Genomic DNA, 13,333 nt, shown 5'->3' on the forward strand with positions numbered 1-13,333 from the left:
CTTGACGTATGGATGTTGTTACTCAAGTTCCAATAAAGTTCAAAAATAATCTGAATAACAAAAACGAAGCTCATGGGTAGCGATTATTAGCAGCTGTGAGGCTGTTAAAAGGAAATGGGTGAAGGGGTCGAAAGGCACAAAGTCCCAGTTATAAAGTAAGCCTGGTGACTCCAGTTAATAATACAGTATTAGATATTTGAAAGTGCTAAGATCTCTCCTTACCCTCAATCGCACAAAAGCTGCAAAATTCACACTCTTGAGCATTTGAGATCTGACTCCCCAGAACATCTTCAGTTTGGGTCAAATAAACTTGTAAAAATTCTCAAGGAAAAAGTCGCCAAGGGATTTTTAAAAAGTTCTCAATACGAAAAATTCTGTAACTGGAGGGTGATGGATGTTAACTAGACTTACTGTGATCATTTTGCAATATATACAAACTAAAGCATGATGCCGTACACCTGAAATTAATACTTTGTATGGCACTTACACCTTAAGGAAAAAGAACCAAGCGATAAATTCAACCACAGGCACCAAAGCAGTAGTCTTTCACACTCCCACTTCAAATCCCTCTTCAGTTGTAACTCATAGAAACGTCCCTCTTCATTCTCAAGACTATTTGACATGTTGCTGCCGAGCACTGCACTTTTCCCAGATGTACCCCACTCTCCCAGGCCTGGTCCAAGTCCCTTCGGTTTGTTGAAAACATCCTCTTTGAAGGGCCATTCCACACATCTGTGCCATGCCATTTAATACAAGTCTGGAATAACTGAACAAATTTTAGATGTAAAGTAATTAGGCTGGATCTGTTAAACCTTCTAAAGGAAAGTTTTCTTTTAGAGATACCTATTAGAGAAGAAATGATGTGATGGCTGGGACAGGCTTTAAGCAAGTGGGGAGGGCATAGATGAAGCAAGATGGACCCATTTGTGGGGGTGAGGCCCAGAGCATACAGCTCATTGCTCAGCTTTTTTCATTAGAAAACAGAATCCTGGGGACACAGTAGGTAGTCAAATCACTACCAAAAGAAAATCGATATTTGAAGCAATTGTTTAGACAACTCCAGTGAAGAACCTTATTCTCTGTTGTCAGTGCCTTCTCCCCTATTGCTACTTTGGCTTCTGAGAACTACTAAAAGTTCACACAAGGATAATTGTGGGTCCTCTCAATATAGAAACTTCTTCAAAATACACGCCAAGATAATTCAATCAGAATCTGAAATTTTCTTCCTGTCCTGCCTTGTAAAGCAAAGAGCAAAAGTTCTTTATAGAATTCCAGATGCAGAAAGAATGACAGGGTAGCCCCAGTGGGCAGTTCCCAAGGGAATCCTGGACCTAGACCATAATAACTAATGGTGGCTAAAACTCTCGGGAAAAGCCGACCAGAGAACTTCACAGTGGATGGAGTGGGCTGGCAGCATCCAAACCCACCACCCTTCCTAACGTTACATGAGAGACAGGCAGGAATTAGGAGCTCCCTGACGTGACAAGTAGGAAGTACGTAATTATCACCTATGAATTATTTTTATGAAAAAAGTGAAAAAAAGCAACCCCTCTAGAGCTATCTATAGAGTTTACAGGAAATACAGGAAACAGAAAAAAAATGTAAATACCATTAGGATACATTCAATAAAATCCACACTTGCAGACAATTCTATAGGACAGGTAACTCAGTTTCTCCAAAAATTAAATTACAAAAAAAAAAAGTGAAGAGACGCCTCCATATAGATTAAAAAGAAACAAGAATTATTAGCAAAACAAGATGTAAATCTTGTCTGGATCCTGGTTCAAAGAAACCAACTACAAAAAATACTGAGACAATCAGGGAAACTTGCATACCAGCTGGATATTTCATATTATAAACTGTTTTGTCTTAAGACAATGATATTGTGGTTACGGTCCAAAACTGCCCATCTTGAGAGAGACATGCTAAAGCATGCAGACATGGAAATAATCATGCCTGGAACAGGATTCAAACCAATGCCCTGGGAGGAGGGCTCAGGTGGGGACACAAGTAAAACTGACTTCAGGGGAACTTGCAGTTGGAGGATGAGCACACGGGTTCATTATACTATTCTCTTTATTTTTCTGTATCTTTGAAAATTTCCATAATAAAATAACTTTTAAAAATGAGTTTTGTTTTCATAATGTTGTATTATAAAACATTAAAACTTTTTTTAAATGAAGATTTCCAGGCAGAAAAATATAATTTTCTGATGGACCATTAACTGGTACATTAACTTAAATTTTACAACAGTTACTTAGAAACTGACAAAGAAAAATAATTTAAAAAATATACAAATTACTGAATGTTACTGTTATCAGTAAAAGACCACTGAAAGTTGGAATTTTAAGCCCAAAACAGAAAACTGATCAATTTAACTTCAATTCTAGGTAAGAGTGTGGGCTCTGAGGTCAGGCAAATCTAGATTTGTATCCTAGCCCTGCCACTTTTTATCTATGAGTTCCATGTTTTCTAGCAAACCATTTATTTTCTGTGAGCCTGATTTCACATCTCGAAGAGCAGGCAAAATTTCTGGATCAGTAAAGCACTCAGTACAGGGCCTGCCACAAATTAGGTGCTCAGGAAATCAAATAATTCCATTATCCTATTTCATCAGTTCTAAACACTTTTTCATATTCTAACATCTCTGAAATTGGGCTGCATCTCATTACTGACAGTATTTTATGGTTTAACTGGCAGTTTTTCTTTAGTGGTATGTAAAATAACGGTGCATACTACAAATGAATAACACCTTAGACTCAATATAATATGCTATCAATCACGGTAAAGTAATATTCCCAATTTCTATTTTAAGATTATTCTGAATATATAACCGATTTGAAATTTTAAAAAATTTCGAAGTATGAGCAAAATATCTCCAACACATCACGAACAGAACAGTTTTGAGACAAATTATTTTTGTAAAAAATGGTTTATCAATTCCATTTTTTATATAAAACATGTGGGAGAAACCTAGCCAATCCACATATAACTGCTGCCACATGAAAAGGTACTTTTATCAAACTTCGAGTCTAAGAACGTACAAATGTTTCTTTTATCATGTCTACAGTAATTGTCTATGCTTTTCCACTTAGCTGTTTTTAAAATTCCACATGTCCCCATCATTTCTTCTGCCCCAGTTACAGTACAGTGACAGGGAGGCAGAGCGTTGGTTAAAACCACTCTCTAAGCAGTTTTCTGCTGTCCCTTCTTCCCGATCAGAGACTTGTGGATGTGCGGGATCACACCTGGGGTGGAATAAATGGAGATGGTGTTATTACAAAAACTTCAAGCCAGCTATGTCTTACCACTCCAGTGCCTCAAAGGAGAAAGAGCAATGACACAAAGAACGACATTTACTTAAGTCCCTTTTAACATGCTGATCCTGTTTAAGCATCTACACCAAGGGAGTCTCCATCTTGGGGGCTGGGAACCCCTCCCCTCTGAAACTGTATGTAAACTGATGTGATTTTACGTGCTTTGCTGGAGAAGAGATTTCATAGCTTTCGAGAGATTTTCCAAATGTGATCCACCAAGGATTAAGAGACACCAACTTACATCTCACTTTCACTGATCCCGACTCTTTCAGTGATCTCAGCCCTGATTTTCAAAGGCATCACATTAATCAATTTCTCAAGATCATTTTCAAACATAGGTTAAAGGGCATGGGAATTATTTTAAGCATCGTATATAAACTTTAGATAAAGGACTTGCTAAAATAAAAGCTTTGCATATGGAAAAGAGTATTCATTCAAATGATAATAAAAAGAAGCCTAGAATTGTAAGAAAACAACACTTACAGAATTTAGGTTTCTAAGTTTCCTAGTTGGCTAATCAAATGCACTGGATCACTGACCGAATTACATGTTATTAACAGAATGCCCAACAACATCCAGGCTGAAGAGGTGGGAGTACGTACCGCCCCCAGCTATTGTGGCCTTGATAAGAGAGTCCAACTCCTCATCACCACGGATGGCGAGCTGCAAGTGACGCGGAGTGATGCGCTTTACCTTGAGGTCCTTGGACGCGTTACCTGCCAGCTCCAGCACCTGCAGAGCACCAGCGACAGAACACATTAAACTGAGGGTGACGGGCTTAAGGATTTGGTGTAGACTCGCAATTATAGCCGAAAAGGTCTCTATAGATAGCATGTATACATAAAACACACGACAGATACATAGACACCAACACATCTTTTTTCTCTTTCATATTTTGATAATGCTTTTATAGAACTCTTCATTTGGCCTTTTTATATTTATTCTTTGCAAGAGCTAGAAACTTGAGCAAAAAGCTACTTCTACAAAAAGAAGTAAGGACAAGGGAGAATACCATTCCTTAGTCAAGATTCTGAATGTGAACATCTGGAAATAGCACAAGTTTTAGTATCTCCGTGTAGTCTATTTCTGTATAGCCCTTAAGGGCTGGAATTTATTTCTTAGCACATGTAGGAAAGATTAAATATTTAAAAATTTCTTTCTTATTCAGAGTTTTTAACATCACTGGGCCCTATAACCTGTAGTTGATAAGCTAGAAGCTCTTTATTCCATATTGGAAATTTTCAACTTGAGGAATTTCAAAGTCCCAGCTGGCCCTAAAAATGCATTTTTTACTTCATTATCCCCCTCCACAGGATACAGGGCATTATGAAACCTTTGATGGAAGTAATACAGAAGTAACTCCACAGAGCCTCCTCACGAGAACAGCCGGCAGGAAGCCTCGGGGGACACACTTCACCAGCCACCAGTCCCCACTCTGTTCACTGTCCCTGGGACTCTGACCGGCCCGCACCAGCGTCTTTTGAAAGCTCCCCAAGTGGCCCTAGCATGTGGCCAAGTTTGAAAAGTGATTACCTCTACTCAGGACTAAATTATTTTCTTTACTTCTACTACTGACTAAAACCCCCAACTTAAATATCAGAAAATATGACTGCTTATATAGGTTTACTGTCTAACCGTAACCTAATAAACTGTAATCAAAGTTCTCAAGAATAAAGATAATGGGAGTTCAGATGGGACTTCAACATTCTGAGCCAGAAGACTATGCCTCCACGAGCGAACAAAACGCATACCTCTCTGAAAAGTCTGCAGCTAAACAAACGCTGGCAGAGGGCTGCTAAGGAACAACGGGGAAGCGTGGTTCTCAACTAGAACCATACGGTCACCGATGCAGAATCCCTGGTTCATGACAGCCAAGTTGAAACTATTGGTAATTCAACATTAAATCTCCAAGGGGACACAAATGACCGGGTGAGGTGAGCGAGATCACAGCAATGACAGTTCACACACAGGTTGAAGCTAAATCATTCAGTCTAGCTCACAACCACCTCTCCCTCAAGTGAAAACCTCCTTTCTGTTTCTGCTAGGCTGGCGGTCTCCACCACTTCCCACTGGCCTGGAATATAGGTGCAGGAGTTTCATGGCTTCCCACTTGTTTTCGGGGGGCAGGGGTGGGGTTGGGATGGAGGAAGTGGTGGTCTATGACCCAACAATCAAGAACTCTTGCCCAATTAACTTATCTTCCTAAAGTGTGAAACTGAGCAAGATACAGTATTGTATGTATACAACCAAAATGATTAGGTCTTTTATCCAATTTCATGTTCTATTTGTGATTTTTAAAAAATGTATCATCACACTGGCAAACTTTATTTACCCCACCCCTAATCTTCATTACCTAAAAGGTTATCACCTATTGATTTTATACATACTTCAGAGTTCACTTAATAAACAGTACAGTATTTAAATCACTTTACACTCCTTTGTCATGTCACTTAAAAATACTGATTGCCAGCCCTTGCTTAACTTGAAAACCGAGCAGACTCTGGTACTGGGTAATAGGCTGACTAAGACACACCTACAACTGCTATGGAAGAAACCAAGGAGCATAAGTGTATTTTTTGCTTGAAACCCTCATTCCATGGTGTTAGCCACTTGTGACCTGGGCACCTCCTGGGTTTCCGTGCGTAACAGACACCCCCACAGACCTCCGCAGTGAGGTACTCCAGGATCGCAGCGCTGTACACTGCAGCGGTGGCACCGACCCGTCCATGGCTCGTGGTGCGAGTCTTCAGATGTCTGTGGATGCGGCCCACGGGGAACTGAAAGAGAGGCCGTCTGAGTGGGAGCACAAAAGGGTCTTAACATCGCACTGCGAAGTGTAATCAAAGGCGAATAATAGGAGTAACACATGAAATGACACAATGTGGTTACCCAGATTAGAAGCCAAACCTATCTGGCAGTTAACAGTTCCACGGGCCTGTGTGTGGTGTCCTAGGCATCAGCCCCAAATCTTCATGCCTGCTTTTACCCTCTTGAGGAAAGACTACAAATTAAAAAGCCACGAACCACCACAGGGTCTTGTGAATTCATTTCTGCATAATATGGAGTGTCCTTATAAAATGGAGAGAAGCTGTGCTGTGCAGTCACCAACTGCAATGCCGCATGACCCATTAATTGTATTCTGTCTGGTTAACTCCTTCACACAACGGCTTCTGCGGCTGTCAACCTCTACCACCTTCCTTCGGTCCCAACTCCATTCTTCTTTCCTCAGTTTCAAGAGGTGACCTGAGAAAAACCAACCACATTCTCTCCTCGTGACTCTACTTCCTGAGAATATGTCCTTTCTCATTTCCAAAGGATCCTAATCCCACTTGTGTCTGTGTCCTTGACTATTCTCGACCACCTTCCTAATGGACCCTCCTCATGCTGTTACGGGCTCCATCATTCCAGCAGCTCCAATTACTTCCTTCCACTGGCTCCTTTCCTTCTGCACACTTCACTTAAGACTTCTTCACACGTCTATAGCAACTGCTGCCTTACAGTCTAGATATCTCCTTGCCAAAGGCAAAGTTTAAAAGCAAATACTGAAATCCTTACTTTCTTGTCACCCGCTTTCTCCTAAACTTGGCTTCTGTTTACCATCATCCTGGAAGGCCAGCAGTGACATTTTAATGACCAAATCTATCGGCCACTTCCAGATCGCATCCTTAGGAGAGAAGGCATGATTTTTTGTTGTTTCTCCTCCTTCCCTAAGTAATTCCCAGCCCCCTAAGAGCAGGCTGCATGCCTTTCCCCAGTGCATCCTCAGTGACTGCTGTGTTGTCTGACACATAGGACCCCAAACCATTTCTTCTTGGGTTGCAGAGATCAGAGTTCTAATACTAACTCTGAACTCTCACTACTCCCGTCTTCTCTGTTTCTGACTCATTCTGTGTTTCTGAGCGGCGCGCCAATGTCCTTGTGTTCCTTTCTCATGCTCAACTTAGGAACTACCAATTTTACAGAAGTGGTTTTAAATCTCCAATTCTTTTGATCACCTCTCTTGGAAAGCTGGACTAAAATCTACAACTTTTGGACATTTTCACATGGCTGTTTTGGTGGAAGTTTGGAATGACTCCACTTGAATTCTTCAATCTCCTAACTTGCGCTGATTACAGACGCCTCTGTCCCTTCGGTTCTAACTCTTACAGAAACCTTTGACTTTCCTTTCAACCCTATGCTTCTCTTCCCACTTTTTGGGAAGCACGTGCATGACTCCAATTCCTTTCCATCCCACGTTAATTCAAGTATGTATTACCTATTCCTAAAACCACTGCAATAGCCTCCATGTATCTTCCATCTCCCACTTCAAATGAAGGACCCTTCAAATAAATTCTAATTGAGATTTACATGATGCTCTAAAACATAGAATGTACCCGTAAGTTCCTATCCCCCTTCCTTCAGTGTCACCTAGATCAGGTCATCCTCTTGCTAAAAAATTTTCAATGACTCACCACTGCCAAAAGGATAAAACCGAAACCTTACAGTCTGGCCTTCAAACTTTCCTGTTTAAAGTGTCTCTAGTATGTAGAGAATATTTCTTACTCATCCAGAAAATTTTGAGTTTGTGGATTAAAGGTGCAATTTTTCAAATATATAAAGTTTGAGAATATTTAATGTTTAGAATATATCATCACTCAGTCTAAAACCGAAACTATGGGGGAAATACTCAGAGGACTAAATGGATAGTTCATTATTTTACCCCAAATTCTATCTCATCCTGAAAGTTAATGCACCACTATGAACATGTTGTTCAAAAGAAAAACCACAGAATACTCATTTCAGTATGATACAATTTATAAAAGAACCAGGAACATAATTATAATCTAGAAATAAAAGATTTTAAGAGAGCAAAATTACCAAATTCATTGTAAGATCTCTTCATAACTTGTTCTCACTTGGAAGAAGAGAATACAAATTAAAAGCCAACTGTTCTATGATCTAAATTTTGATCAATTAACCTCATTATTAAAGGTCAGTCATACAAGTACATTTTTGTAATTAATGAAACATCTATGAGTCATGAATTACAACATTAAAGAAAATAATTGAATAATGAATTACAACATGGACACATTACCTGTAGCCCAGCTCTCTGTGAGCGAGACACTGCCTTAGCCTTGGCCTTCCCACTGTCCTTTCCAGCTTTGCCTCCAGCCTATGTGAAAAAAAGCTCCAGATGAAGAGCTGAAAATGCTATTTCAAAATTATTCAGGAAACAAAATTTTTTCTAGTTTTACTTTAGGTAGTTAAAAAAATACAGTTGATCTCCTCCCTCAATTTTATATAAATAATAAAGTAAATATACATATATTTAATAATATACATGTTATAGCACCATTAATTTATATAAAAATGAGGTCAAACCTTAAATGCTTATATAAAATGAAATTTATAAAAATCTGAACATAATTTTCAAATTTCTGAATGAAGAATCTTAAGTCAATATAACTTTTGCTACAAATATTTCAAACAAAATAATTTTTTAAAATGTCAACATGTAGGGGCAGCCAGTTAGCTTAGTTGGTTAGAGCGCGATGCTCGTAACCCCAGGGTTGCCGGTTCGATCCCCACATGGGCCAGTGCGAGCTGCGCCCTCCACAACTAGATTGAAGCAACTACTTGACATGGAGTTGATGGGTTCTGGAAAATCACACTTAAAATTAAAAAAAAAAAAGTCAACATATATCACTTCCACAGAAATATTCAAAACCTAGCTCTTCCAGGAGATAAAAGAGCATGTGGGGGAGAAAAGGCCCTCAAAAAATTAAACACAGAATTATCATATGATCCAGCAATTCTACTTCTAGGTATATATTCAAAGAATTGAAAGCAAGAACTCATAGCATCATTATTCACAATAACTCAAGGGTCCACTGATGTATAAATAGGTAAACAATATATGGTATACATACAATGGAATAGTATTCAGTTACACAAAGGAAATTCTGACACATGTTACAATATGGATGAAACTTGAAGACATTGTGCTGAGTGAAATAAGCTCGATACAAGAGGAGGAATATTTAACTCTACTTGTATGAGGTACCTAGTCAAAATCATAGGGACAGAAAGAAGAATGGTGGTTGCCAGAGGATGGGGAGAAGGGTGGAATGGAGAGTTACTGTTTATGGGCAGAGTTTCAGTTTGGGGAAAAATGAAAAAGTTCTGGAGATGACTGGCAGTGATGGCTACATGTTAATGTATTTAATGCCACTAAACTGTACACTTAAAATGCTAAATTTTATGTTTATGTACATTTTAGAATTAAGAACAGGCTTTCAAACTTATACTCGAGGGGTTAAACAAATACTTTCAATTGATAGAAAAAAAGCATTTCTCAAATAAGCTTAACATTTACTAACAGGACATGGTATATAAATGCAATGAAAATACAGCAGGTCCTCGAATAACGCCAACGTTATTTGTTATAACATCAAAAGATTCTTGCTTATATCAATTAGCCAATGGTAAAATTGGTTTCATTATTTGTTATGCATTGTTTTGCTTAAAGCTGCGGAACCTATCCAACAACCATTGAGGACTTAACTGTATTATGCAGCCATTTCAACAAATGAGGTACAGCTGTGTGCTGATAGAAACAATCCACAAAACACATATCTTGGTGGAAAAGGCGAGGTATGTACAAAGGCAGTGAGCTCTTGTTTATGTAAAAATGGGGCATTACAGTGTGTGTACACATACATTTCTGGAAGGTCACAATAGTTACAAAAAGTTATTTTTCTCTAGGGAGGGAATACAACGGATCTGAGAAGAGGGAAAACTAATGTTCTCTTTTGGTTGGTTTAATTTTACCACTTAAATTTATTATTTCTTCACTGTAAAAAAAGCTAGTTAAAGAAAGAAATCGGTTTACAAAATTGGCTAGCTGAGGGTCTAAGTCTATATTTTTGAAGTAGAGAATAAGTTTTGAAATGGCATATTCCCTTTGTAATGCTTTCCTTAACATTTTTACGCGAAAAATCAACCGTGTATAGTCCCCCTAAGTCCGTGTCTAAGTTGATTTAATGTTTATCTCTGAAAACTGTATGAGGGAAAAAAAAGGCTGTAGCAGGAATCAGAAGCAGGAAAAAGTTTAAGAACTAATTCATATCTCCTTCTTACACTTAACGACATAGCAAGAGAGATTGATTTAACAGAGAGAATTGAAGAGGTCTAGATTTCTCCCAGAAAACCTCGTATATTTTAATAATTTCTGTCTATATTGCTAAACAAGAAAAAGATACTGCATAATATTTTGATTTCTGAGGTCAGCTCAAGGAACAATATATTCTCACTTATTACTCAGAGATTTTTCACCTCTATTTGCCCTGAAATAATACATTTAACAACCTCTCAACTGGTGCATGAGTCCAAAATTATAATAGCCGTCTCTCTATGACTGAATTATGAAATAAGAACTATCAAAAGCCACCAACTGCAAAACACCCCAGGCTTCCCAATTTACTGTTCTTTTCTTTTTTAATTTATTTATTGGGGTGACAATTGTTAATGAAATTACATAATTTCAGGTGTACAATTCTGTATTACATCCTCTATAAATCCCACTGTGTGTTCACCACCCGGAGTCAGCTCTCCTTCCATCACCATATATTGGATCCCCCTTACCCTCCCAATTTACTCTTCTTAAGCAATTTTACCCTTACTGTTTCAATCCATCATATTCATTTTATCTATGTGCTTTTCAAGGAAGTAGACACGAAATCAGTTTTTAAAAACCTCAATACATTAAATATTTCCAAGATTTGGAGGCTGCAGGTACACTTCTCAACAAAATCAAAGTTTTATGGCATCAAACGTGTGAATATAAAATTGTACAGTAAATGAATAATTATTTTTCTTAACGTCCTCACACTGTGTACCTTCCAACTTTTGCATTCATTTTATAATCTGATGACTGACTGAGAAAAACACAAGCACTACAACAGTTTGACTCTAGAAACTGAATCGGGGTGAACCTGGGTTGAGCATCTTGGTAGGAAACGCACCTGTGGAGAGAGCTGGAGTACATTTCATTCAGAAAAAGCCGAAAACTGTATACCACGAAGCCAATTCCGCATTACTTTGACACAAGCTCACTTCCCGTCAAGTTTAAAACCTTAAAAGCCTGAATGACAACTCGGTGCCTCCGGCATTTTCAGCTGCTGGTAAAGGGACTCCCAATCTATAGCACCTCGCTGGAGATTAAACGCGCGACACCTTGGAGACCTGCAAGGCCTGGGACAAGCAGCAGCACGAGCCCATTTTGCAGATTGGCCGTAATCTGTGGAGGGGCCTTAGCACAGGCGCCGCCGCGGCAGAGACCCGGCGCGACCGCGCAGTGACGGAGAACGTGCCCGGAAGGCAGCTCCTGCCCACGGGCCAGCACCGGCCACGGCACCCCTCCTCTCGACTTCACAACAGCCGAGTCCCGCCGTCCCGGACGCTCTTCACCGCGAGCTGCGTCTCGGCGCCAAATGACCCCTCAGGACTCGGACTTGCTCGCAGGGCAGCGAGGGGAGGCAGGCCGCCCGGCCTCGGCCCGCCTCAAGCCCGCCGCCCGCCCCGCCGCTCTCACCATGGTCACGGCCGTTCCCGCCCTCGCTGCCGCCCAGCCGCCGCCGCCGCTCCCGCAGCACCGACCGCCGCCGCCGCCGCCGCCGCCGCCGCCGGAGCCCGGACAATAACCGGGGCCCGCCTCGCGCCGCCCCAGCCAATGGCTGCTTGCCTTGCTGGTTTGAACCCCGGCAGCCGCCCAATCACGCGTCTACTTCTAGCCCGATCCCGCCCCCGGCACCGCCTCCCTAACGGCTGTTTGTTTTTGCACACGGCACGTGGGGCGGAGCCTCCGGCCCCAAAACAGACGTGCCTGTGCGCGAGGTGGGGGGAGAGTTCACCGGCTGCTCTCCGCTTGTGTCCGCGGCCCGAGTCTGACGAACGGAAGGACGAACCAGTGAGGGTGGAAGGCTTGCGGAAGTTAGCCAATGGGAACATCACCCGCGAACAAGGTGGGTGGGCGGCTGCGAACGACTGCGGGATTAGCCAATCAGGGGGCGATTGGGTGGTTTTCCCGCCCGTACTCGCTGGCGGCTCTCCGGGTTCTGAACACTGCTTGGAAGGAAGCGTTGTGGGCGACGCCTTTCCCGGGGGATGTGCACAGACTCCCAGGACTTGGTGTTAGGGGCACTCCCGTCGCGGCGGGCCCTGATTCCCGGGCCGGCGGCCCTTGTCAGCACCTTCCCGCCGGCTTTACGTTAGCCGTGGGGACGCCCGGTAGTGGGGTTGGCGTCCCCGCGGCCGCTGCGACGTTGAGGGACCAGCGCGAGGGCGGGCGTGTCCGCTCAGGGCAGTTCCCGCAGGCTGTCCCAGGCCGGCCCAGCTTCTCCGGTCGTGTCGTCAGCCGTTGCGGCCTTAAGCCGTTCCTTCTTTTCACCGTGTCTTGGCGCCCACGGGCAGGCGGCCAGCCGACCGCACGCAGGTTTCCCCAGGCTGGCATTTCAGGAGTGTGTCCTCAGTGGGCGATCCTGTCCGAAAGTGTGAACGATCTGCCACGGAGGAAGCCCCGTGGGGACGCGAGACTAAGGAAAGCCAATGGAGTTCGAGGAGACGAGGAGCTGAGCTTCTAAGTTTGGCAAACGGCGAGTGAAGGCGGAGACGAGCGTGAGGAAGGAGGGTCCCGGGACATCGGAGGTGTGGAGCCATGCGCCCAGATTAACGGGAAACCCGAAAACGAGGGAGAAGAATTAGGGGTTAATAGCGTAAGATGTTCGTAACCGTGTTTCTCCCTGCCCCTCTTGTGCTCCCGGCCTCAGCGAATGAAGTCTAAGAGACCTGGGAACCATTCCTTCCACAAATCGCCGAGTGGCTCCTCTTCGCAGGCACTGCACTGGATAGTGGGGACGCGGGCCAGCAAAACAGACACGTGCCCGCCCTTCAGCCCTTTGCGGCAGGGGCAGGTGTCAGTGTAGCAGACGTGTGGGAATCGGCAGTGCGCGTGCGAGAAGAGAAAGGACAGAGGA

General features: G+C 42.4%; 1 protein-coding gene across 1 annotated transcript; it reads right to left on the reverse strand.

The window, feature by feature from the left end:
- Positions 1-1,503: 1,503 nt before the first annotated feature.
- On the reverse strand, positions 1,504-12,009 carry H2AZ2 (H2A.Z variant histone 2). Its single transcript, XM_081079921.1, has 5 exons — positions 11,893-12,009; positions 8,395-8,472; positions 5,981-6,094; positions 3,920-4,049; positions 1,504-3,248 (listed from the first exon to the last, which is right to left on the reverse strand). The coding sequence occupies exons 1-5, from the start codon at positions 11,893-11,895 to the stop codon at positions 3,187-3,189; spliced, it is 387 nt and encodes a 128-aa protein (XP_080936047.1). The 5' UTR covers positions 11,896-12,009; the 3' UTR covers positions 1,504-3,186.
- Positions 12,010-13,333: the final 1,324 nt, after the last annotated feature.

The sequence above is a fragment of the Rhinolophus hipposideros genome (assembly GCF_964194185.1).
Source record: "Rhinolophus hipposideros genome assembly, chromosome: 18".
Taxonomy (NCBI): domain Eukaryota; kingdom Metazoa; phylum Chordata; class Mammalia; order Chiroptera; family Rhinolophidae; genus Rhinolophus; species Rhinolophus hipposideros.

Bases quoted from the DNA above. Each gene is read 5' to 3' on its own strand.
- H2AZ2 (XM_081079921.1), bottom strand. The intron at 6,095-8,394 runs GTAATGTGTCCA...CCTCTCTTTCAG, and splicing joins CACAGAGAGCTGGGCTACAG to TTCCCCGTGGGCCGCATCCA. The intron at 3,249-3,919 runs GTACGTACTCCC...ATTCCACCCCAG, and splicing joins GGCCACAATAGCTGGGGGCG to GTGTGATCCCGCACATCCAC.